The sequence below is a fragment of the Megalobrama amblycephala genome, linkage group LG14 (genome assembly GCF_018812025.1).
Source record: "Megalobrama amblycephala isolate DHTTF-2021 linkage group LG14, ASM1881202v1, whole genome shotgun sequence".
Lineage (NCBI taxonomy): Eukaryota > Metazoa > Chordata > Actinopteri > Cypriniformes > Xenocyprididae > Megalobrama > Megalobrama amblycephala.
In genome coordinates, this window is record NC_063057.1 from 8,744,884 (window position 1) to 8,770,775 (window position 25,892).

General features: G+C 39.5%; 1 protein-coding gene and 2 long non-coding RNA genes across 8 annotated transcripts in view; 2 read left to right on the forward strand and 1 right to left on the reverse strand.

Moving 5' to 3' along the window:
* LOC125246440 overlaps positions 1-11,944 on the forward strand; it is a 26,116-nt gene extending 14,172 nt beyond the window's left edge. For all 6 annotated transcript variants that reach the window (XR_007179863.1, XR_007179864.1, XR_007179868.1 and 3 more), the window contains one exon: positions 11,295-11,944. This is a non-coding gene — a long non-coding RNA (uncharacterized LOC125246440). The remainder of the gene's footprint in view (positions 1-11,294) is intronic.
* The window catches only part of ppfibp1a (PPFIA binding protein 1a), a 17,465-nt gene continuing 3,277 nt past the window's right edge, over positions 11,705-25,892 (reverse strand). Inside the window, exons 2-25 of the mRNA XM_048157385.1 lie at positions 23,842-23,923; positions 22,714-22,919; positions 21,692-21,781; positions 21,412-21,525; positions 21,173-21,283; positions 20,461-20,553; positions 19,928-20,045; positions 19,124-19,185; positions 18,811-18,895; positions 17,277-17,359; positions 16,845-16,936; positions 16,329-16,380; positions 15,819-15,978; positions 15,578-15,707; positions 15,352-15,483; positions 15,118-15,268; positions 14,882-14,993; positions 14,624-14,712; positions 13,328-13,447; positions 13,109-13,234; positions 12,845-13,033; positions 12,586-12,744; positions 12,387-12,452; positions 11,705-12,304 (exon numbers count right to left, since the gene is read on the reverse strand). Of these exons, the coding sequence (XP_048013342.1) occupies positions 12,227-12,304; positions 12,387-12,452; positions 12,586-12,744; positions 12,845-13,033; positions 13,109-13,234; positions 13,328-13,447; positions 14,624-14,712; positions 14,882-14,993; positions 15,118-15,268; positions 15,352-15,483; positions 15,578-15,707; positions 15,819-15,978; positions 16,329-16,380; positions 16,845-16,936; positions 17,277-17,359; positions 18,811-18,895; positions 19,124-19,185; positions 19,928-20,045; positions 20,461-20,553; positions 21,173-21,283; positions 21,412-21,525; positions 21,692-21,781; positions 22,714-22,919; positions 23,842-23,905 (2,682 nt within the window). The 5' untranslated portion in view covers positions 23,906-23,923 and the 3' untranslated portion in view covers positions 11,705-12,226. The remainder of the gene's footprint in view (positions 12,305-12,386; positions 12,453-12,585; positions 12,745-12,844; positions 13,034-13,108; positions 13,235-13,327; positions 13,448-14,623; positions 14,713-14,881; positions 14,994-15,117; positions 15,269-15,351; positions 15,484-15,577; positions 15,708-15,818; positions 15,979-16,328; positions 16,381-16,844; positions 16,937-17,276; positions 17,360-18,810; positions 18,896-19,123; positions 19,186-19,927; positions 20,046-20,460; positions 20,554-21,172; positions 21,284-21,411; positions 21,526-21,691; positions 21,782-22,713; positions 22,920-23,841; positions 23,924-25,892) is intronic.
* On the forward strand, positions 23,087-24,267 carry LOC125246443. The gene is made up of 3 exons (XR_007179872.1): positions 23,087-23,219; positions 23,777-23,944; positions 24,072-24,267. It is a non-coding gene; the product is annotated as an uncharacterized LOC125246443 (long non-coding RNA).

Below are 25,892 nucleotides of genomic sequence, written 5' to 3' on the forward strand. Positions count from 1 at the left end.
AGACCAGGGTTCGAATCCTCCTTCTGTTGTAGCTTTTTCTTTTTAGGCTAAAAATTAAAAGCTCTTTTTATCACTCTTTGCTGTGCTCTCCCATTCCACCACACCCCTTGTTTGTTGTACCGCCCCAGGTACTTTGCTGTTGCCGCAGCTTTCCGTCTTTCTTAGGTGTGCCCCCACACACCAAGGTGGGATTTGAACGCATGCCTCTATTGCAGCCTTGTCCGCAACCAACGTGTGTTTAGCCACTAGCGCCATCATGGCTTTCACACTGAGAGGTGCCGTTTGGGCCACTTTGTCTGATTTTAATGACAGAAATTTAGCATAAGCAATAGTGGGGATTGAACTCGGGTCTCCAAGACGAAAGCGTAATGCTTTAACTGCTGCACCACTGAGTCCGCAGCGTTGTTTGATGTTTTGGACAGGGTTTTATTGAGAACTTTGTTTTAAATCATGTAAAACCTTAGCATTTGTGGGTTTTGAACCTGGACTTTAATGAATGATAGTCAAAGGATCATCCACTGAGCCACACAGCTTGTGTGGTTTTGTAAGTGGTGTTTTTTATGTTTAGTTTAGCTGCAGCATCAATAACAATTTAACGTACGCAATAGTGGGATTTGAACTCAAGTCTCCAAGATTAAAACACAATGCTTTGTCTGTTGAGCCACTGAGTCTGCGAAGTTGTTAGGTGTTTTTGAAGGGGTTTTATTGAGAGCTTTGTTTTAAATGATGAAAAACATTCACTCTGAAGACTGGTGTTTTAGCCACTTTGTTGGTTATATTGACAATAATTTAATGTAAACAGTAGAGGGATTTGAACCCATGCCTCTATCGTAGCTTCATCAGCGGAGAACGTGTGTTTAGCCACTTGCGCCACTGTGGCTTTTGCTCTGAAGGTTGGTGTTTTAGCCATTTTTTTGGTTATATTGACAATAATTTAATGTAAACAATAGAGGGGTTTGAGCCCATGCCTCTATCGTAGCTTCATCAATGGAGAACGTGTGTTTAGCCACTTGTGCCACTGTGGCTTTCACACTGAAGGCTGGTGTTTTAGCCACTTTTTTGGTTATATTGACAATAATGTAATGTAAACAATAGAGGGATTTGAACCCACGCCTCCATCGTAGCTTCATCAGCGGAGAACGTGTGTTTAGCCACTTGCGCCACTGTGGCTTTCACACTGAAGGCTGGTGTTTTAGCCACTTTTTTGGTTATATTGACAATAATGTAATGTAAACAATAGAGGGATTTGAACCCACGCCTCCATCGTAGCTTCATCAGCGGAGAACGTGTGTTTAGCCACTTGCGCCACTGTGGCTTTCACACTGAAGGCTGGTGTTTTAGCCACTTTTTTGGTTATATTGACAATAATATAATGTAAACAATAGAGGGATTTGAACCCACGCCTCCATCGTAGCTTCATCAGCGGAGAACGTGTGTTTAGCCACTTGCGCCACTGTGGCTTTCACACTGAAGGCTGGTGTTTTAGCCACTTTTTTAGTTATCATGACAATAATTTAATGTAAACAATAGAGGGGTTTGAACCCACGCCTCTGTCGTAGCTTCATCAGCGGAGAACGTGTGTTTAGCCACTTGTGCCACTGTGGCTTTTGCTCTGGAGACTGGTGTTTTAGCCACTTTTTTGGTTATATTGACAATAATATAATGTAAACAATAGAGGGATTTGAACCCACGCCTCCATCGTAGCTTCATCAGCGGAGAACGTGTGTTTAGCCACTTGCGCCACTGTGGCTTTCACACTGAAGGCTGGTGTTTTAGCCACTTTTTTAGTTATCATGACAATAATTTAATGTAAACAATAGAGGGGTTTGAACCCACGCCTCTGTCGTAGCTTCATCAGCGGAGAACGTGTGTTTAGCCACTTGTGCCACTGTGGCTTTTGCTCTGGAGACTGGTGTTTTAGCCACTTTGTTGGTTATATTGACAATAATTTAATGTAAACAATAGAGGGGTTTGAACCCACGCCTCTATCGTAGCTTCATCAGCGGAGAACGTGTGTTTAGCCACTTGCGCCACTGTGGCTTTTGCTCTGAAGGTTGGTGTTTTAGCCATTTTTTTGGTTATATTGACAATAATTTAATGTAAACAATAGAGGGGTTTGAGCCCATGCCTCTATCATAGCTTCATCAATGGAGAACGTGTGTTTAGCCACTTGTGCCACTGTGACTTACCCCCTGAAAGCTGGCGTTTGTGACATTTTGTTAGTTATCATGACAATAATTTAATGTAAACAATATAGGGGTTTGAACCCATGCCTCTATCGCAGCTTCATCAGCAGAGAACGTGTGTTTAGCCACTTGCGCCACTGTGGCTTTCACACTGAAGGCTGGTGTTTTAGCCACTTTTTTGGTTATATTGACAATAATGTAATGTAAACAATAGAGGGATTTGAACCCAAGCCTCCATCGTAGCTTCATCAGCGGAGAACGTGTGTTTAGGCACTTGCGCCACTGTGGCTTTCACACTGAAGGTTGGTGTTTTAGCCACTTTTTTGGTTATATTGACAATAATGTAATGTAAACAATAGAGGGATTTGAACCCACGCCTCCATCAGCGGAGAACGTGTGTTTAGCCACTTGCGCCACTGTGGCTTTCACACTGAAGGCTGGTGTTTTAGCCACTTTTTTAGTTATCATGACAATAATTTAATGTAAACAATAGAGGGGTTTGAACCCACGCCTCTATCGTAGCTTCATCAGCGGAGAACGTGTGTTTAGCCACTTGTGCCACTGTGGCTTTTGCTCTGGAGACTGGTGTTTTAGCCACTTTGTTGGTTATATTGACAATAATTTAATGTAAACAGTAGAGGGATTTGAACCCACGCCTCCATCGTAGCTTCATCAGCGGAGAACGTGTGTTTAGCCACTTGTGCCACTGTGGCTTTTGCTCTGGAGACTGGTGTTTTAGCCACTTTGTTGGTTATATTGACAATAATTTAATGTAAACAGTAGAGGGGTTTGAGCCCCACGCCTCTATCGTAGCTTCATCAGCGGAGAACGTGTGTTTAGCCACTTGCGCCACTGTGGCTTTCACACTGAAGGCTGGTGTTTTAGCCACTTTTTTGGTTATATTGACAATAATGTAATGTAAACAATAGAGGGATTTGAACCCACGCCTCCATCGTAGCTTCATCAGCGGAGAACGTGTGTTTAGCCACTTGCGCCACTGTGGCTTTCACACTGAAGGCTGGTGTTTTAGCCACTTTTTTAGTTATCATGACAATAATTTAATGTAAACAATAGAGGGGTTTGAACCCACGCCTCTATCGTAGCTTCATCAGCGGAGAACGTGTGTTTAGCCACTTGTGCCACTGTGGCTTTTGCTCTGGAGACTGGTGTTTTAGCCACTTTGTTGGTTATATTGACAATAATTTAATGTAAACAGTAGAGGGATTTGAACCCACGCCTCCATCGTAGCTTCATCAGCGGAGAACGTGTGTTTAGCCACTTGTGCCACTGTGGCTTTTGCTCTGGAGACTGGTGTTTTAGCCACTTTGTTGGTTATATTGACAATAATTTAATGTAAACAGTAGAGGGGTTTGAGCCCCACGCCTCTATCGTAGCTTCATCAGCGGAGAACGTGTGTTTAGCCACTTGCGCCACTGTGGCTTTCACACTGAAGGCTGGTGTTTTAGCCACTTTTTTGGTTATATTGACAATAATGTAATGTAAACAATAGAGGGATTTGAACCCACGCCTCCATCGTAGCTTCATCAGCGGAGAACGTGTGTTTAGCCACTTGCGCCACTGTGGCTTTCACACTGAAGGCTGGTGTTTTAGCCACTTTTTTAGTTATCATGACAATAATTTAATGTAAACAATAGAGGGGTTTGAACCCACGCCTCTATCGTAGCTTCATCAGCGGAGAACGTGTGTTTAGCCACTTGTGCCACTGTGGCTTTTGCTCTGGAGACTGGTGTTTTAGCCACTTTGTTGGTTATATTGACAATAATTTAATGTAAACAGTAGAGGGATTTGAACCCACGTCTCTATTGTAGCTTCATCAGCGGAGAACATGTGTTTAGCCACTTGTGCCACTGTGACTTTCGCTCTGAAGGCTGGTGTTTTAGCCACTTTTTTGGTTATATTGACAATAATGTAATGTAAACAATAGAGGGATTTGAACCCATGCCTCTATAGTAACTTCATCAGCGGAGAACGTGTGTTTAGCCACTTGTGCCACTGTGACTTTCGCTCTGAAGGCTGGTGTTTTAGCCACTTTTTTGGTTATATTGACAATAATGTAATGTAAACAATAGAGGGATTTGAACCCACGCCTCTATAGTAGCTTCATCAGCGGAGAACGTGCGTTTAGCCACTTGTGCCACTGTGACTTTCATGCTGAAAGCTGGCGTTTGTGACACTTTGTTAGTTATCATGACAATAATTTAATGTAAACAAAAGAGGGGTTTGAACCCATGCCTCTATCGTAGCTTCATCAGCGGAGAACGTGTGTTTAGCCACTTGTGCCACTGTGACTTTCGCTCTGAAAGCTGGTGTTTTAGCCACTTTTTTGGTTATATCGACAATAATGTAATGTAAACAATAGAGGGATTTGAACCCATGCCTCTATAGTAGCTTCATCAGCGGAGAACGTGTGTTTAGCCACTTGCGCCACTGTGGCTTTCACACTGAAGGCTGGTGTTTTAGCCACTTTTTTGGTTATATTGACAATAATGTAATGTAAACAATAGAGGGATTTGAACCCATGCCTCTATAGTAGCTTCATCAGCGGAGAACGTGTGTTTAGCCACTTGTGCCACTGTGACTTTCATGCTGAAAGCTGGCGTTTGTGACACTTTGTTAGTTATCATGACAATAATTTAATGTAAACAAAAGAGGGGTTTGAACCCACGCCTCTATTGTAGCTTCATCAGTGGAGAATGTGTGTTTAGCCACTTGCACCACTGTGGCTTTTGCTCTGAAGGCTGGTGTTTTAGCCACTTTTTTGGTTACATTGACAATAATTTAATGTAAACAGTAGAGGGATTTGAACCCATGCCTCTATCGTAGCTTCATCAGCGGAGAACGTGTGTTTAGCCACTTGCGCCACTTTGCTTTCACACTGAAGGTTGGTGTTTTAGCCACTTTTTTGGTTATATTGACAATAATGTAATGTAAACAATAGAGGGATTTGAACCCACGCCTCTATCGTAGGTTCATCAATGGAGAACGTGTGTTTAGCCACTTGCGCCACTGTGGCTTTTGCTCTGGAGACTGGTGTTTTAGCCACTTTTTTGGTTATATTGACAATAATTTAATGTAAACAAGAGAGGGGTTTGAGCCCATGCCTCTATCGTAGCTTCATCAATGGAGAACATGTGTTTAGCCACTTGTGCCACTGTGACTTTCCCGCTGAAAGTTGGCATTTGTGACACTTTGTTAGTTATCATGACAATAATTTAATGTAAACAGTAGTGGGGTTTGAACCCATGCCTCTATCGTAGCTTCATCAGCGGAGAACGTGTGTTTAGCCACTTGCACCACTGTGACTTTCGCTCTGAAGGCTGGTGTTTTAGCCACTTTGTTAGTTATCATGACAATAATTTAATGTAAACAGTAGTGGGGTTTGAACCCATGCCTCTATCGTAGCTTCATCAGTGGAGAACGTGTGTTTAGCCACTTGCGCCACTTTGCTTTCACACTGAAGGTTGGTGTTTTAGCCACTTTTTTGGTTATATTGACAATAATGTAATGTAAACAATAGAGGGATTTGAACCCACGCCTCTATCGTAGGTTCATCAATGGAGAACGTGTGTTTAGCCACTTGCGCCACTGTGGCTTTTGCTCTGGAGACTGGTGTTTTAGCCACTTTTTTGGTTATATTGACAATAATTTAATGTAAACAAGAGAGGGGTTTGAGCCCATGCCTCTATCGTAGCTTCATCAATGGAGAACATGTGTTTAGCCACTTGTGCCACTGTGATTTTCCCGCTGAAAGTTGGCATTTGTGACACTTTGTTAGTTATCATGACAATAATTTAATGTAAACAGTAGTGGGGTTTGAACCCATGCCTCTATCGTAGCTTCATCAGCGGAGAACGTGTGTTTAGCCACTTGTGCCACTGTGACTTTCGCTCTGAAGGCTGGTGTTTTAGCCACTTTGTTAGTAATCATGACAATAATTTAATGTAAACAAAAGAGGGGTTTGAACCCACGCTTCTATCGTAGCTTCATCAGCGGAGAACGTGTGTTTAGCCACTTGTGCCACTGTGACTTTCGCTCTGAAGACTGTTGTTTTAGCCACTTTGTTAGTAATCATGACAATAATTTAATGTAAACAAAAGAGGGGTTTGAACCCACGCCTCTATCGTAGCTTCATCAGTGGAGAACGTGTGTTTAGCCACTTGTGCCACTGTGGCTTTCACACTGAAAGCTGGCGTTGTAGCCACTTTTTTGGTTATATTGACAATAATGTAATGTAAACAATAGAGGGATTTGAACCCACGCCTCCATCGTAGCTTCATCAGTGGAGAACGTGTGTTTAGCCACTTGTGCCACTGTGGCTTTTGCTCTGAAGGCTGGTGTTTTAGCCACTTTTTTGGTTACATTGACAATAATTTAATGCAAACAGTAGAGGGATTTGAACCCATGCCTCTATCGTAGCTTCATCAGCGGAGAACATGTGTTTAGGCACTTGCGCCACTGTGGCTTTCACACTGAAGGCTGGTGTTTTAGCCACTTTTTTGGTTATATTGACAATAATTTAATGTAAACAAGAGAGGGGTTTGAGCCCATGCCTCTATCGTAGCTTCATCAATGGAGAACATGTGTTTAGCCACTTGTGCCACTGTGACTTTCCCGCTGAAAGGTGGCATTTGTGACACTTTGTTAGTTATCATGACAATAATTTAATGTAAACAGTAGTGGGGTTTGAACCCATGCCTCTATCGTAGCTTCATCAGCGGAGAACGTGTGTTTAGCCACTTGTGCCACTGTGGCTTTTGCTCTGAAGGCTGGTGTTTTAGCCACTTTGTTAGTAATCATGACAATAATTTAATGTAAATAGTAGTGGGGTTTGAACCCACGCCTCTATCGTAGCTTCATCATTGGAGAACGTGTGTTTAGCCACTTGTGCCACTGTGGCTTTTGCTCTGAAGGCTGGTGTTTTAGCCACTTTTTTGGTTACATTGACAATAATTTAATGTAAACAGTAGAGGGATTTGAACCCATGCCTCTATCGTAGCTTCATCAGCGGAGAACATGTGTTTAGCCACTTGCGCCACTGTGGCTTTCACACTGAAAACCGGCGTTTGTGACACTTTGTTAGTTATCATGACAATAATTTAATGTAAATAGTAGTGGGATTTGAACCCATGCCTCTATCATAGCTTCATCAGCAGAGAACGTGTGTTTAGCCACTTGTGCCACTGTGGCTTTTGCACTGAAAGCTGGTGTTTTAGCGACTTTTTTGGTTATTTTGACAATAATTTAATGTAAATAGTAGTGGGGTTTGAACCCACGCCTCTATCATAGCTTCATCAGCGGAGAACGTGTGTTTAGCCACTTGTGCCACTGTGGCTTTTGTTCTGAAGGCTGGTGTTTTAGCCACTTTTTTGGTTATTTTGACAATAATTTAATGTAAATAGTAGTGGGGTTTGAACCCACGCCTCTATTGTAGCTTCATCAGCGGAGAATGTGTGTTTAGCCACCTGTGCCACTGTGACTTTTCCCGCTGAAAGCTGGCGTTTGTGACACTTTGTTAGTTATTATGACAATAATTTAATGTAAACAGTAGTGGGGTTTGAACCCATGCCTCTATCGTAGCTTCATCAGCGGAGAACGTGTGTTTAGCCACTTGTGCCACTGTGACTTTCGCTCTGAAGACTGGTGTTTTAGCCACTTTGTTAGTAATCATGACAATAATTTAATATAAACAAAAGAGGGGTTTGAACCCATGCCTCTATCGTAGCTTCATCAGCGGAGAACATGTGTTTAGCCACTTGTGCCACTGTGACTTTCGCTCTGAAGGCTGGTGTTTTAGCCACTTTTTTGGTTATATTGACAATAATGTAATGTAAACAATAGAGGGATTTGAACCCATGCCTCTATAGTAGCTTCATCAGCGGAGAACGTGTGTTTAGCCACTTGTGCCACTGTGACTTTCATGCTGAAAGCTGGCGTTTGTGACACTTTGTTAGTTATCATGACAATAATTTAATGTAAACAAAAGAGGGGTTTGAACCCACGCCTCTATTGTAGCTTCATCAGTGGAGAACGTGTGTTTAGCCACTTGCACCACTGTGGCTTTTGCTCTGAAGGCTGGTGTTTTAGCCACTTTTTTGGTTACATTGACAATAATTTAATGTAAACAGTAGAGGGATTTGAATCCATGCCTCTATCGTAGCTTCATCAGCGGAGAACGTGTGTTTAGCCACTTGCGCCACTGTGACTTTCCCGCTGAAGGTTGGTGTTTTAGCCACTTTTTTGGTTATATTGACAATAATGTAATGTAAACAATAGAGGGATTTGAACCCACGCCTCTATCGTAGGTTCATCAATGGAGAACGTGTGTTTAGCCACTTGCGCCACTGTGGCTTTTGCTCTGGAGACTGGTGTTTTAGCCACTTTTTTGGTTATATTGACAATAATTTAATGTAAACAAGAGAGGGGTTTGAGCCCATGCCTCTATCGTAGCTTCATCAATGGAGAACATGTGTTTAGCCACTTGTGCCACTGTGACTTTCCCGCTGAAAGCTGGCATTTGTTACACTTTGTTAGTTATCATGACAATAATTTAATGTAAACAGTAGTGGGGTTTGAACCCATGCCTCTATCGTAGCTTCATCAGCGGAGAACATGTGTTTAGCCACTTGTGCCACTGTGACTTTCGCTCTGAAGGCTGGTGTTTTAGCCACTTTTTTGGTTATATTGACAATAATGTAATGTAAACAATAGAGGGATTTGAACCCATGCCTCTATAGTAGCTTCATCAGCGGAGAACGTGTGTTTAGCCACTTGTGCCACTGTGGCTTTGGCTCTGAAGACTGTTGTTTTAGCCACTTTGTTAGTAATCATGACAATAATTTAATGTAAACAATAGATGGATTTGAACCCACACCTCTATCGTAGCTTCATCAGCGGAGAACATGTGTTTAGCCACTTGCGCCACTGTGACTTTCACGCTGAAAGCTGGCGTTTGTGACACTTTGTTAGTTATCATGACAATAATTTAATGTAAACAAGAGAGGGGTTTGAGCCCATGCCTCTATCGTAGCTTCATCAATGGAGAACATGTTTTTAGCCACTTGTGCCACTGTGACTTTTCCGCTGAAAGCTGGCATTTGTGACACTTTGTTAGTTATCATGACAATAATTTAATGTAAACAGTAGTGGGGTTTGAACCCATGCCTCTATCGTAGCTTCATCAGCGGAGAACGTGTGTTTAGCCACTTGTGCCACTGTGACTTTCACGCTGAAAGCTGGCGTTTGTGACACTTTGTTAGTTATCATGACAATAATTTAATGTAAATGAAAGAGGGGTTTGAACCCACGCCTGTATTGTAGCTTCATCAGTGGAGAACGTGTGTTTAGCCACTTGTGCCACTGTGGCTTTCATGCTGAAAGCTGGCGTTGTAGCCACTTTTTTGGTTATATTGACAATAATTTAATGTAAACAGTAGTGGGGTTTGAACCCACGCCTCTATCATAGCTTCATCAGTGGAGAACGTGTGTTTAGCCACTTGTGCCACTGTGGCTTTCACACTGAAAGCTGGCGTTATAGCCACTTTTTTGGTTATATTGACAATAATTTAATGTAAATAGTAGAGGGATTTGAACCCATGCCTCTATCGTAGCTTCATCAGCGGAGAACATGTGTTTAGCCACTTGTGCCACTGTGGCTTTTGGTTTGAAGGCTGGTGTTTGTGACACTTTGTTAATTACCATGAAAATTATTTAATGTAAACAGGAGAGGGATTTGAACCCACGCCTCTATCGTAGCTTCATCAGCGGAGAACATGTGTTTAGCCACTTGCGCCACTGTGACTTTCACGCTGAAAGCTGGCGTTTGTGACACTTTGTTAGTTATCATGACAATAATTTAATGTAAACAAAAGAGGGGTTTGAACCTATGCCTCTATCGTAGCTTCATCAACGGAGAACGTGTGTTTAGCCACTTGCGCCACTGTGACTTTTGCTCTGAAGGCTGGTGTTTTAGCCACTTTTTTGGTTATATTGACAATAATGTAATGAAAACAATAGAGGGATTTGAACCCATGCCTCTATAGTAGCTTCATCAGCAGAGAACATGTGTTTAGCCACTTGCGCCACTGTGACTTTCACGCTGAAAGCTGGCGTTTGTGACACTTTGTTAGTTACCATGAAAATAATTTAATGTAAACAGCAGTGGGGTCTGAATCCACGCCTCTATCGTAGCTTCATCAGCGGAGAACGTGTGTTTAGCCACTTGCGCCACTGTAACTTTCACGCTGAAGGCTGGTGTTTTAGCCACTTTTTTGGTTACATTGACAATAATTTAATGTAAAGAGCAGTGGGGTTTGAACCCATGCCTCTATCATAGCTTCATCAGCGGAAAACGTGTGTTTAGCCACTTGCATCACTGTGGCTTTTGCTCTGAAGTCTGGTGTTTTAGCCACTTTTTTGGTTATATTGACAATAATTTAATGTAAACAATAGATGGATTTGAACCCATGCCTCTATCACAGCTTTATCAACACAGAATATGTGTTTAGTCTGTGGGACACTATGTTGGTTATAATAAAAGACTATAATATATACAATGGTGAGATTTGAACTCAGAACTCCATGGTTACAACAAAATGCTTTATCCACTGAGCCACTGACTCTATGGAGCAGGAGAATGTGTTTGATGGAGTTTTAACAATAGCTTTGTTATGCTCTTCCTCTTCCTAATCAAACACACCTGATTCAACTCATCCGCTCTTTAGAAGAGACTCCAAAACAGCTAATCAAGATCTTATTAGACACACTAGAAAGTTTGAGGCAAGCTGGAGATAAATTCTGCAGGAACAGCGGCCCTCCAGGACCGAGTTTGGACACTCCTGCTCCAAAACCTTAAATGAATGGGTCAGATAAGGGAGACATCCAAAATGTTTACTGTTGGTGTGCTTCTAGGAACAGGGTTAGGAAAAGTGCTCTAACTAGTTAATAAGGTTTTAGACATAGGCTAAAGAAGATTAATCTCCTAATAATTTAATCTACATGTACATGGAATAAATTTATATTCTGCATAAAATTAATTGAAAAGCCAGAAACGGCGATGCTATTGTAAACATATTAACAAATTTTTTTCAGGTCTGCATTGCCGTGACCCTGAATGGATTGATGGATGTCTCTCCTACATCCTGGCTCTTAGACAGGTATTACTGTTAACAGTTTCACATTTTTCCGTTCTACCCCACATATGATAACATGAAAAACACTTGAAACTTGCCTGAAACTTAGTGTAAGTTTTCTGCCTTTCACATGGAACTTTTAGAGACCGAGGGATTTGAACCAAGACTGACGAGTGTGTTTTTTTGTGGTTTTTTTTTTTTTTTAAGATTCTCTCAGATTTTTTTTCCAGGTTTAGGAACTTGCATTGTTTAATTTCTGGCAAATAATCTGTGTGAATGTCAGGATGGTGAGCAAATGCATAGATTCATAGATAATATTCTTCCATTTGAGTGAAAAGACTAACTTGCAACATCTAACAAACAAGAAACTGGATTTGAAAAAAAGTTTTAATTGAATTTCTTCACACGCACACACAAACCCACACATGCATAAAACAGTACATAGTACATGGTATTCACTGATATGGTTATAGCATAACAATATCAAGAGTTTGCAGGCAAAATAAACAACTTTTCCCTCCCAATAAATTGATGTAACCAAATAGGAAAATGATGAAAACATGCAGCAAATGGTCACATAATAGCCTAGAGTATAAAAGACAAATCTTTAAGAACAAACAGCTGATTTTATATGTAGTCTTTGGTTTTAGCTTGGTGAAACACTTATAAATACTGTCTGAGTTATGTTATATACTGCAGATCCTAGATGAATAAATAACATTCCATTGACTTGATATACTACTGCATTTATGGTGTAATTCTTTTGAGTTCCAATGCGAGTGGAACTTATTGCTTTCGTTGCAAAATCACAGTGTCTTGCTGGGGGGTTTCAACTTGTTGGGAAATTTCACAGCTACAGACTTAAGTGATGATTGTCATGTTCAAACATTCTTAGTCTTCATCATTGGTGCTGGTTTCAGGTGAATGGGAGGATGCTTCCTTGAAGAATTCATCTTCTTTTAGCATACTCTAGAGAACATAAGACATGAGTGTTAGGAACTGAAGCAAGACAAGAAAGACCACAGCTGGAATATTAAAGTGATTGTCTTACAGTCAGGTTGTTGATTCCCTCCGAGAAGGCGCCAATCTGTTGCACTGTGCCCTCAGAATCCTCCATCTGCACAGAGATGCACAATGTCATTTAAAGAATAGCAACAACGTCCAACTATGACCAGATTAGATCGTAAAGACTTGGGCTATGATTTGCAGTTTTATCTGCATTGCATCCTGGTCAGTGGAATTGCCTATACCTGCTCTAGCTGATCCAAGCTGTCCTCAAATATGCAGGGGCCTTTATGGAAACTGCTGTTCTGAGGCATCTGCACGTCCATGGGGCAAACATACTCCTCTGTCTCCTCCTGTCGCTTCCGCCTCAATGTCCCGAAACCTCCAAACGACAGACGTCTTGGCTAAAAGAAGGATGGGAAAGGACAGGTAAAACGTCTATATTTAATGTTGTATTCCATATATAAGAGATGTTCAGTGGCAACCTCGCTTATGGTTACTTGCCTTAACTTTGGCTGTGGCCGTGAGTACAGCGTAATCTGGGTTTTCGAGATGCTCCTGTTTCAGCCTTTGTGCCTCTGAGCCAATCAGAAGATGGAAGTGGGTTGCAAGGTGACGTCTCAACAGTGTCTTATTTGGTGGGATGTTCAGAAGCAGAGCCATTGTCTCAACATTGAAGCGAGGCTCTAAAACCTGAGAAATGTAAGTATAAAAAAAAAATAAGTTAAAAAGAAACTTCCTGCTTGTTTACTTCCTCACTGTATGTACCATTAGGCCCCCATGGACTCCACTTCCTCTCAGGTTGGGTGCGTACTCTGCCAGATCCACTGAACGAAGCCACTCCATCACTCTGTGATTGGTCCACTGACAGATTTCTGCTGGAGTGGCATTATTCTAGTCAAAAGGAAATATAGAGCAAAAGTTTAAGTCATATTCTAAGTGAATGGAACCAAGTGTGCATGGCAACATGATGTCAGGGTGTGTTACCTCTGTCGGTCTGCGACGGAGACAGTTGGGGTCATAGCGGTTTATGCGTAGCACCTGGATGGCCCTCTTAATACTGAGATGGTGAAGCACACTGCCCACTTTCAGACCCAGTAGGTCATCCTAACCAAAGACACGTTGGTAACCTTAGAATTGTGGTTTCCACAAGAATATTAAACAGTGAAAACTTTTCAACATTAAGAATAAGAAAAAGAAGAAATGTTTCTCAAGCACCAAATCAACATATTAGAATGATTTCTTCTGATCATCTGACACTGATACGGAAGAGGATTAGGGCCAAGCAATAATAAAAAATAAAACCATCTCGAGATTAAAGTTGTTAAATAACGAGAAAAAACTTGTTAAATTGAGAAAAAAGTCGAAATAAAATTTTGAGAATAAACTAGTTAAATTACGAGAAAAAACTTGTTAAATTGAGAAAAAAGTCGAAATAAAATGTTGAGAATAAACTAGTTAAATTACGAGAAAAAACTCGCTAAATTACGAGAAAAAAGTCGAGATAAAATGTTGAGAATAAAGTCATTAAATTACGAGAATAAACTCATTAAATTTCGAGAAAAAAGTCGAGATAAAATGTTGAGAGAAAGTCATTAAATTACGAGAATAAAGTCATTAAATTACGAGAATAAACTCATTAAATTTCTAGAAAAAAGTCGAGATAAAATGTTGAGAGAAAGTCATTAAATTACGAGAATAAAGTCATTAAATTACGAGAATAAACTAAATTACGAGAATAAACTCATTAAATTACGAGAATAAAGTCAGTAAATTACAAGAATAAACTCATTAAATTACGATAATAAATTCGTTAATTAATGAGTTTATTCTCAACATTTTATCTCGACTTTTTTCTCGAAATTTAACGAGTTTCTCATATTTTAATGAGTTTATTCTCAACATTTTATCTCGACTTTTTTCTCGAAATTTAACGAGTTTTTTCTCGAAATTTAACAACTTTAATCTCGAGATGGTTTTATTTTTTTATTATTGCTTGGCCCTAATCCTCTTCTGTACACTGAAAACTGGAGTAATGGCTGCTAAAAAAAAAAAAAAAAAAAAAAAAATCAGCTTTTGTCATAGCAATAAAATAAATAAAAAAATATAAAGTAAATGTAATATATAAAATACTAAAAAAGAAAACTTATTTCACAGTATTACTGTATTTTCTTTTTATCAAATAAATGTAGCCTTGGTGAGCATAGAATATTTTTCTAAAACAAAAATATTTCTAAAAAATGTTTCCAAACACACACACATCCTTTTTTTCCTGACACCTACCACAGTCATATAGTGAAGCATGCGCCCATCCACTCTGCCCTCATCAAACTGAGATTTATACTGAGGCAGGCCGATGTCATCCAGCCATCCTTTGAAATTACAATAATAATATTAGCACTCACAGTCTGTAATAAAATGTTAATTGGCGCTTCACTAATACAAGATCCATCAGTCCAAAATAACATTTGTAATTAACTGCACTCAGACATCTGGCTTAATCTTTTCAGTTAAAACACATGACTGACTGTTGTAACTTACGAGTAACCCAGTTGTAGTCCAGTTTACCCATGGCATCTTCCTCCTCTGAGCTCAGCGACTGAAGAGCCAGTTGCAGTTTCTTTCGGTGTAGAGGATGTCTGATGGCCAGTTCCTGAAGCACAGAGACAAATATCATACAACACACAGCCAACACATTACCTAAAAAGTTACATATAAATAAATATTGACAAAAAAGGTGAAGCACTGTATGTGCAAATTTAAAAATGTCAGGAGACCTTTTCCAAATCATGCTGAGACGCCTTCAGTAAGGTCTGTCCAGAGCTGATCCATTGCTGAGCTTGATTTATATACAAGCCCAGTCCCTGTTCCTGCAGCCACTCGCACACCTGCTCTTTACTCCAGCGTGAAAACGGGCTGTCCTGCTTGCTGAGAGAGACGTCAATACATGATACCTGCCTCTAAACAACAACAACAAAAAAAAACTAATAACTTTCTTAAACAAAATGTACTTGTTATTGCTTCGCTGCAGATCACGTGACCACCCCAGCCTGGGTCCCGCTGTCGCTCGGACTCCACCTCTCCGAAACTCTGACTCTGGAGAATCGTCCAGGTCAGAGGATGTGGACTGGCTTCTCTTCATCCTGATGCAGCATGTGCATAAGAGTTAATATCTTCATGTTAATATTCAGTGCAGCTTATTGTTACTAAGCATATTAACAAAGACGTTAAAAAGACCTTCCAAGTAACTTCATGAGCCCCTTTGATTTCTTCTTCCCTTCAGGTGAGAGTGTCTCTAACGCTTTCGGCTTCTGTGTTTGCGCTCCGGCCAAATCCAAGTGCTCCGTCCCCTTACGCTCTCCTTCAACTGCCAATAATTCATTAATAGGGTTCATTTTACAAAAAAACAGTGCCAAGAAAGGTGCATACTTCACCTCACGAGTTATTTCAATTCTTCAAGTAAAACTTTATATCTCACCCAGACTGGGGGCGCTGCTTGTCATCTTGTTTCCTCTGATCTTGAAAAAGCCACGTCCAAAAGAGGAACGTGTTTTTTTAGAGCCAAAACTCTCACTCCCCCCTGAGCTGGGCTGAGTGGGGGAGACGGATGGAGAGCCTCCATTTTTACTGGCTTCATCCTAAAATGTTAGAGACAAAAGTTCGAAGGTCTTGGTTAAGATGTTGCACTTTTTGCATTGACAAACGATTGCCTCTAAAAACCTCCTAAGTGACTGTTCTAATTATAAACAAATTAGATGCTTAGTAATCAGCACTGTTCATAAAAAGTATCCAGTGCAGCCATGTGGCCAATTTATTGTAAATATCTGTTTTTGCCAGGCTCACAATGATGTGCACTTTGTTAATGTCATGTACGCCGAGATGCTGTAGGGGGCCCCATGAGGACAGTGACACTTTTATGTGCAAAACAGGGTTTTAAACAACAGGTGGCGCCAGAAAATATCATTTCTCATATAGATCAAGTCAGTACCTCATTATTGCTGGTCAAAGGAGACCTTTCAGGCTGCTGGACTGCAGAGACACTGAAAAAGAAAAATGGCAATACAAATAAAATAAGAATAGGGTACAAAATGGTATCCTGTTACTTTTTGAATAAAAGCACTAATTCTCCCTGAAGATCTCATGACATGTTAGAGATATAACTTTTATATGATACATTTTATAATTGGTTAATTTTAAAATTCTTATATTTAACTTAGATAATAAAACTGGGTTACACTTTATTTTAAGGTGTCAGTATTACATTTAAGTACTGAGTAATGACAATTAACTATATGTACTTACTATAGGGTTAGGGTTTGGTTTAGGGTTAATTGCACATAATTTCTAGTTATTACTACAGTAAATACACGTAACATATGTAACAATGACACTGTAAAATAAAGTGTTACCTAAAACTGTATATTTTTTTTTTTTTTCAAAATTGTTTGAATCAACAAATATAAAAACACTTTGAATAAAAGATGCCTATAGTAAGTAAACAGACCTGTCTGTGGGTCTCTGTGCTTGGGGTCCGAGTGCGGTCACTCTGGTGAGGTCCACTTCAGGGAGCAGCTCTGAACATGGGATGAGCTGAGGCTGTGTGAGAGAAAACAACACTGATGCATGTGAGAATACAAGAGAACAGCAGTGAGGAGAATATCAGTAAAGTATTTTCCCTGAGGAGTCAAATTTCAATGAACAGCGCAAGCAGTAACTGCTGTGAAATGACCTGAAATCACAGGATGCTGCTCCCAAACAAAAACAACAGACGTTCCCCGCCAAAAAAACAACAAAAAAAGGGTTATGGTTAAATTGTTATTCTGTCAGACCATCACAATGAAAGTACTGAAAGGAGGGGGTCTAAAAGGAAGTCTGAGGAACATCCTGTGATCATAACTGTTTGTGTGTGTGTGTGTGTGTGTAAGACCCTTCGTACTTCATCAGTTTCCTCTGTGCCTCCTGTGGAGACTGTCTCGGTGTCACACAGCCCCTCTCTTGTGTCATCTTCGCTGGGTTTGTCTGGGAAAACAGCACAAGTCATGAGACAGTATGAATCAGCCAAGCTATTAGATTGAGATGCCGACAAAAGCTTTCTGGGAATATTCTGGAGATCTAAATAATCTTTTGCCTAAATGTCATAAAGACTCCAGGAAAAGTAGACATGAGTGATACAAACTGAGCGATTTCACATCACTCTAGATCTGTGGTTCTCAACCAGGGGGCCTCAAGATTATTTAAAATTCAAGATATTTCTTACTCTTTGGTGTGTTTTTTTTTTAATGAATACACATCTTTGTAGTTATGCCAAGCGCAAAAATATTTTATAGGATAGGAATTGTGAGGGGGTGGGGGGGTTTTAAATATTTTTGTGGACAACGGGGGTTCATTGAAGTCAACAAGGTTGAGATCCACTGCTATAGATGAACTTAAAGACTGTCAACAAGCAGTTTGTTTCATGACAATGGCTGAGAAACCCTGTACAATGACACTTTAACCCTTAAATGCATGACTGTTTCGCCAATCATTCTTACATATTCGGGTCTTTATCGACCCGGATCTATATCTAACACAGAAGGATCTCTACCTGTCGTGATAATATAAAACTCCTCTGATATTAGAGTAACAATTACAAAGAATAAAATAAATCATATTTTGTTACCTTTTGGAGCTTGAAAAGGCTCAGTTTGAGCAGATGTTTTATGCCATCATCACTGTCCTCATCAGAGCTCATTTCCCAGTAAATTGAGCAAATAATGGGCTAGTTTTATGTTTGAGGTCACGAATATGAGCCTATTCGCGATCTCAAACGTATTCTCTAAACTAAATAATTTTCAACATCTTCAAAATCAATATTTTGATCGCTAACAGCTTCACCAGATCCATTCAGAAACAGTTACAGTCACATTTCATTGCGTTCAGTACTTGCTCTGTAGTAAATTGCTGAGCCATTTCATGTTTTTCTTATTATTTCGTTTTCTGTCTGAATGAGTCGTCACTTCAGCATTGTGTATCAGACATTGCCACCTTGTGGAATAAAGGTGAATTGCACTTATTCCGTCATCTAAGATTAAATTATTGTTGTGCAGAAAAAATATACGTACACTCATACATACCTCGGGTCGTTTGCGACCCTATGCAATTTTTACAAAAAATGAATACAAAAATAGGCATTCCTTTATAATTTTATGATTTTTTTTCTTGTTATATTCTTTATAATGAATTGATTGAGGAATACCAAGAAGGTTAATGTCTAACTTTTAAAAAATTAACGAGGAGGAGGGTAGTGAATGACGTCCCGGGTCACTAAAGACCCGAGGTATGCATTTAAGGGTTAAAGGTAATTTCAAAAGAAATACACATTTAAAATTTTAATGACAACTTGTAAATGGTAACAGAAGATTCACCTACTGAAGATCAGTGGTTTTACATTATAGCAGAAAGAAATAATGTGAAACCTGTGGAAACCTCACCTTTCGATACCTGCACAGACATCACCATATCCTGAACTTTCTTGTAATGGATCAGAGACTGGTGCAGCTCTTTTATCTTAAGATCCTAAAAAAATTCAGATTAAAACAACATGGAATTTAATATCAAATATTTCAAAATTCTATTAATATTACATATAAACATATCTATCTTCTACATGCATGCATCCATGCAAAGACTGCTTAATTGGAAAGATCGTGGAGATGGTTTAATTAGAAATGAAGTAATCTGTGTGCTGGCAGGTGGTTGATGTGAACGTCGCAGCAAAATAGCAGGACATCATATTGTTTATACCTTTTCTTCATTAGCTGCCTTCAACGACTCAACAGCACTCCTCATTCTCTGCACCTCCATTTCTGAACACACACAAAAACAACTCCACAAATAACATATTACAGCATTCAACGTGCTAAATATTTCAGAACAAGACTGAAGCCTTTGACAACATTATTATGTCTCTGGAGCCGCTAAAATAAATACCCCAGAAACTGCACAGTTGTTATACCCATCCTGCTGGAAGTAAAGATGATTTGTAGTGTAAAATAAATACTGCCAGACAATAGAAGCAAATCCAGCAAAGCACAGTTATAAGAGCAGGACCGCCTGCAGCCAAAATCAGGTCACCATCAATCAAAATGCATGTCTAAACGTGTAATACAAACCTACATGCTTAATACATTCCAACACGTTTTTTTCTTACGACGTGCCAGCATAGTTTCTCCTTTATCACACTAAAATGTTTTTGTTTCTGTGTAATCCATTTAAAGTGCATAACCTCAGCTGCAAATGGATTTATAAGCTGTAAAATGTGTCTGTGCAGGGCTCCCTTTGGACAGTGGGATCCAAAAGTCTGAGACTGTTTTTTTAATATCTGTTTAGGTCAAAATAATGATTATGAATACAAAATCGCAAACAGAGACACTAAACAAAATGTTGATCATTGGATTGGATTCATATCGATCTTAATTTAGCACAGAATATATATATGTATCCAGAAGAAAGTGAATTACTTATACTGTAATACTACAATTTTGAATCCACTCTAGTTACACATGAATGCTGGCATGTTGTTGATATAGCAGTATGTTCGTACCGTACCTTTTTCTCTGCTTTGTGACTGTTCTGTATTTGGGCTTTCTGGGATGGCCTGGTCCTGAAGTCTTCTAAGTGCCTGCTCTCTGTCCTCCAACTGCTTCTGTAGTGATATCAGCTCCTCCTGACCAATCGAAACCAAATTAACACATTCAATTCAAGAACTAAATATAGGCTCACTACGTCGTACATACCAAACCCAAATTGACTTGATTTAAAATGCAGCACAGAAAAATGCATTAACAAGTAAACAATAGGTAACTATAATGTAGTGTGAACAAATGCCATTTTAAAGTATCTAAAGAGGCTAGAGAAAGAGACATGATTTTATACGAATCTTTCCAGCGATGTGAATTTGCTTTGAGCATGAGGATAAAGTTCATTAGCTTGACACATTCCAGTAGTCTGTAGGGTTAGAGTGAACTACACAAAGATTTCTCTTTGTGGTTAAGTGATTCATGGACAAGTGCTTGCTGTTACACTTCAGTGCTGGTAATCTTATGTTGTGTAATTATCACCTGACCATGAGGCACTCTTACTTTGGTAGAGTTAAGGCTTCTCTCATATTCTTGTCTCTCGTTCTCCATAGAAGTCATCTTGAGGTGCATGTCTTTCACATCTTGGTAAAGACCCTGAAGAGACAGACCATGTTTCTATAAGTCAAAGAGTCAAGAAGAGTTTTGCATACAAACTGACAGGCTAAAAGACTTGCAGTGCTAAATACTTTGAGTTTTGTTTGAAAGATAGGCAAAAAAACAACAACAAGGACCCTAACAATGTGAGGAAAAAAACTCTAAAACTGAGAACTTAACTATATTTTCATCTAACGTGGAGGAAACCTAGCCCATTCTTTTGGTGCACCATGGATTTCTGGTTTCTGAAACTGAAACTCCCTTCTGGGCTCATGCAAGTGTGAGAAAGCTGAATGGGACCAGTGTAGTCTGGACTCAAACGAGCAAAAAAGCTTTATAACAGGAAATGGCTCTAGCACTTAAGAGTTTCACTCTCACCCTGAAGCTGAAGGCTTAGGCAGCAATGAATGGCACTATGGAAACCACAGGGTGGTCAAACCATAATAGCCAGGTTTAATTTCATTAAATGTTGAAGTTGTCAGTACAGTTCATTCTGTTCTGCATTGAGAGCACTTTTAAGGTTCTGATTAATTACTGGAGACTGTAATTTATTAGGCCCATGGGACTCTGTAGCCTATGAAATTTCATAGTGGCGGAGGTACAAATGCGTGCTCATTACCTCATTTTCTCTGCAATCCCCTTCTGCAGCGGCTAGTTTTAGTTTCAGACTTGATATCTCAGTCAGCAGTTCCAGTTTTTCCGTCTCTAAAGCACTCCTGCTAAGCAGCTCCTACACAATACAAGTTAGATATTAGTTTTCTGGGAAATGTATTTCTTTTATACTGACCACCCCTACAATAATATGGCTTAAATGCTGTGCAAATTTGTTACTGGACATAAGATTATAAAACAACACACCTGCTGTAATAACTCTTCTGTAGCATTCAGTTTCATGCGGTGTTCCTCAAGGCTCGAGTCTAGGTCCCTTATCTTTTCTCCTTGAACTTCCACCTGGTCAGTCAGAACACTAACCTGAGGAATAAGAGTGCATATTTATTGAGTTTGTGTGACATTTAGAAACTACAATGGCTGTATTCAGACTGACAGCCAAAAGGAAAGCAGCAGTGCATAACTTTAAATCCGACAAGAAAATCCCATACGGCCCATAAAGTCTCTCAACTTGGTTTTGACAACACACCTGGAGCACTAGACATTCTTTGTCGCTTTCCAAGCGAGAGAGTCGCTCCTGGTAGACCAAATCTCCTGCTACAGAGCCATGGCCATTGGTCTGGAAACATAAATGCTTAGAGTGGTAGACAGTTTTATTTTACATAAAACATACATGGAGCCGCACTTCCAAAAAGGCACACCAGATTTGCTGGTAGTTCGAATGTGGTGTGCATCCGTGAATTGAAATAAAAACGCAGTGAAATGAACTGAAATGACCATATACAGGCAAATGCCAGTGGGACCTGAGAAAGAAATCACATGCTGCCATCTGTGAGTCATGTGGGGTTCATACAGATGATACTCTGCTATATGAGATGCATGTGAAAGGTTTTCACATTGCAAGATTTTGAAGCCCAGGAGTGGAAATTTTGTAAAGCAAGCAGCTTCAGGTTGAATATGGAAAAATGGGCTGGGGAGCTGAAATGTGCTTAATCCAGATGATTCATGACTGGAATAAAGGACGGAAAATGCAAAGGGAGAAAAACGTCAGACATACAGACGAATACATTTTATATTAAATTTAAAAAAAAAAGTACTTGGTCTACTTCTTTTCAGAGCAAGTTTTTACATCAAACAGGTAAAAGTTTATAAAACTATAGCCAAAATTGCAACTCTTATTCTTTAAAAAAAAGTATTAAAGCTTTTTATTTTAGGCAATCTCATGTGGATGCAAAGAAAAAGACTCACAGATCAGATCAATGAAACCTTCAGGTTGACAAATCAGCACTTTATACCACACAGGTTATCTCTGGGTCAGGTTATATAAATGAGTCCAAATTAATTCAATTAGTTATGATAGGAGGAATGAGGGAGAACATTAACTATAATATATACAGAGTCTTCAATATTCAGGTCGGGTCACAGTAGTTAAGAGATAGAGTTGCAGACGTTTCTTATATAGTACATGATTTTTTTTTTTTTTTACTTAAAAAAAAAATATGAAATTTTATTTTAAAACTTGTATTTTAACAAAATCTGAGGGAAACCCACCAGTTGGCCTTGCAGCCACTCCATCAGACCCTCAGCAGTGGTTTCAGAAACCTGACTGCGCAGACTCTCCTTTTCCTGGGGATCCATAAGGTCCAAAGCAACCCTCAGGTCTTCCAAAAGATGCAGCACCCGAAGGCTGCCCAGGAATGGCGAAGTTGGTGACTGACAATCAAACAGGCCGTTGGTGTAGTTCATGGCCTTAGAACCTGAGGCAAGTGCAGGAATGAGGATCAGTTAAGGGATTTAGAGATGAGTGAAGTTTGTTGGGCTCTATGTTCAGTTGATGATAAAAATTAATCTTTACCCAGCAATGAAAATTCTGTCACTATTTACTAACACTTTTTTTTTTCTTTCAGATTCTAAAGTAACATCACTGGTTCTAACCGCATGTCATGATGTCAAACCGTCAGTGTTAACACAATAGTGGATGAAGATTATCAGTGTTTAATGACTGAAATTTCATAGGTTCATCACACAGAGCTGTATGACTGTATTCAACCAATCAAGTACAAAAGCATTACATGTAAAACCAGGTGGAAATCTGCATATTTGTTTGAAACAAAAAAATGAGGGCAAGTAAATCACTGAAATTATTTAATTTTAAATGCAATTTTTGGGCAAATTCACCTTTAAATCTATTTTTCTGTAGCCACATTTAGCAGTTCCCAAAATAAAACAAAACACAGGTTGGATGACTGTGACCGCACAACTCGGATGGCTTATGGCCAGATGATGTAAACAGTGGGACGTCCACTGCCATAATTATAGAGTGAATGGAAAAGCATAACCTTCAAGAGACTCTTGCTCCAAGCAAAGACATTCATTTTTCTCTGATGTGTCTCTGATGTTCCCAGAGACGGACAGTATTGTGGTCACATACCGAATAAGCATTAGATTTCATCAGTGCTGAAATAGTGGAAAAAGCTTGTAATGTAGCTCACTAGGCATACTCTCACCCCTCACAAATCTGCAGAAACACTCATACCGTGCAAATTCATTCCCTTATGTGCATTGTTCTTTAAAATTCCATCAAATAATTTGTTTCTCTGTATATTTCTTATAGACATTATCACATAGACGATGACTATGTAAAAAATGCAAATAATACAACTGCAAATTTAGTGGTACCTGCAATGATGCCATCCATCTGCTCCAGAGCAGCTGCCAACATTTCACTGGCATCACACATCATGATCACCTTCTTTGAAACCTGCAAATGAGACATTCAAAGGTAAGCAAGAATATGACTCTTCTAATGGCATTAGTGGTGCAGAAATTTTATATATATGCTTTCCATCTATCTGATGTACTCTCTCCTCCCTGGCACTAATATGAGGTGTTTCGGTCTTACTACACAGAATGGGAGGGCTCGTGTGTGGGATAATGGCACAATTCTCCCAGGACCTTTCTGCACTGTGCGTTGGAATGCTCGGAATTCCAGACCTTCAAAACAAAGTCCCACAGGCTTCATGTCATGTTATTGCCATTGGCTTACAGCTCAAGAGAAGCTTCCCTACTCCACCCAAGAGGTTGGATTCCTGAATGAATCCTGGAATTGCCATTTCAAAATGAATTTATATTAGCAAGATGAATTAAACCTAATAGATGGATATGCCTCACTTAAGATGAATCTAAAAATTTGTAGCTATACATGTCAAAACATGCATGTGTGAACAAGTGCTAAATCATACTATCCTTAAGGTATGTAGGATAGTGTTGTTGTTATCTATTTGCATTAACTGAAATACAGTGAAAATAAAATAGAATAAATATGACAAAAACTTAATTTAAAAAACTAAGTTTGAAATGTTGCCTTATCACCTAAACTGAAATAAAATTAAGGAATTAACAACTTTTCAGAGTTTTACCAAACAGCTAAAGCTCAGCATGCTAAAATAATATAAAAAAAAAAAACAGAAAACTTGTCAACCACTAGTAAACCATACTGACCCATCCCTATAGAGGACAAAACACAGGACTGTACACTACTGGTAACAATTACAAGCCAAAACAGTGGGGGTAAAATACTCCAAAAATTACCCTCTTAATTTTGTTACTGACTGGGCAAGCAAATCTCAACAACTACACACAGAAGTCTTTGTTTGTCTGTTTACCACCGACCCCCAGAGAAAGAGAACAGATACAAGCTACATTCTCATTCTAACACGAATCTATTCATTTATGCACTTATCTGATCAACGAGGACTGCAGAAAGGGCAAGACCGGCCCACGTCGCTCACAGTTTTAATGTAGCAAGAGGAGTGGGCCAGGGCTTTGTTTATGGATATCACATTTTGTTAAATCAATGAGTCCTTTGTATACAATGCTTGTTCAAAAATACACCATAGCAAGGAGCTTTTTTCTAACCAGAGTTGTTTTAGAGCCTACATGACCAAGTCAAGCTTCTGACCACAAAACAACAACTAAATCCTCACCGAAACGTTATTAATAACTATGAAAAGTGCCAAAATAAGTTATGATCTACTGGATTTGAACACTCATCCAGAACCATTACCACCTGTGGAAACATTGGCCAAAGTGAAGGTCTTGAAATCCACGGCTTTTCAAGTTACTTTTGGCTAACGGAAAACATTCTCCACATCCCTGGAGGAAAAAGGAGCTGTATTTAGTCAGCTGCCTGCATCACTTCCTATGGGGAAGCCCTAGACTTCTGGCAGCTTCTCCAAGCAGTGCAAGGAGAAACTCTAAAAACTGAATATTTGCTTTTGTGATTACAGGGATGTAATTTGGCTATAGTTTAAGAATACAGAATAAGAATTAAATGCTACATGAGACCCAGATGCTTTATATCAGTGAATCTTAACCTTTTGAGTAATGGACCCCCGTCATATTGTCCATATGTCCTCAAGGACCCCAGAATAATATAGGCTCATTGGTATCATTAATGTCTTTGTGATGACCAAATGCAATCAATGATTTGTCCAATATTCAGTGATATTGTCAGTATATTATCTTCCTCTTTTATGGGAACATGTCAAATGTCAAAATATACAAATATTCATATTCAGATATTTTATAAAGACCCCCTGGCATTACGTCCACGGACCCCTAGTGCTTTATATATATATATTTTTACCTTTTCTGCATTCACATCTTCTGACCCAAGTATGACCACACATATTGTGTTTCCATCTCCGATGAGAACCAGCTCCATTCCG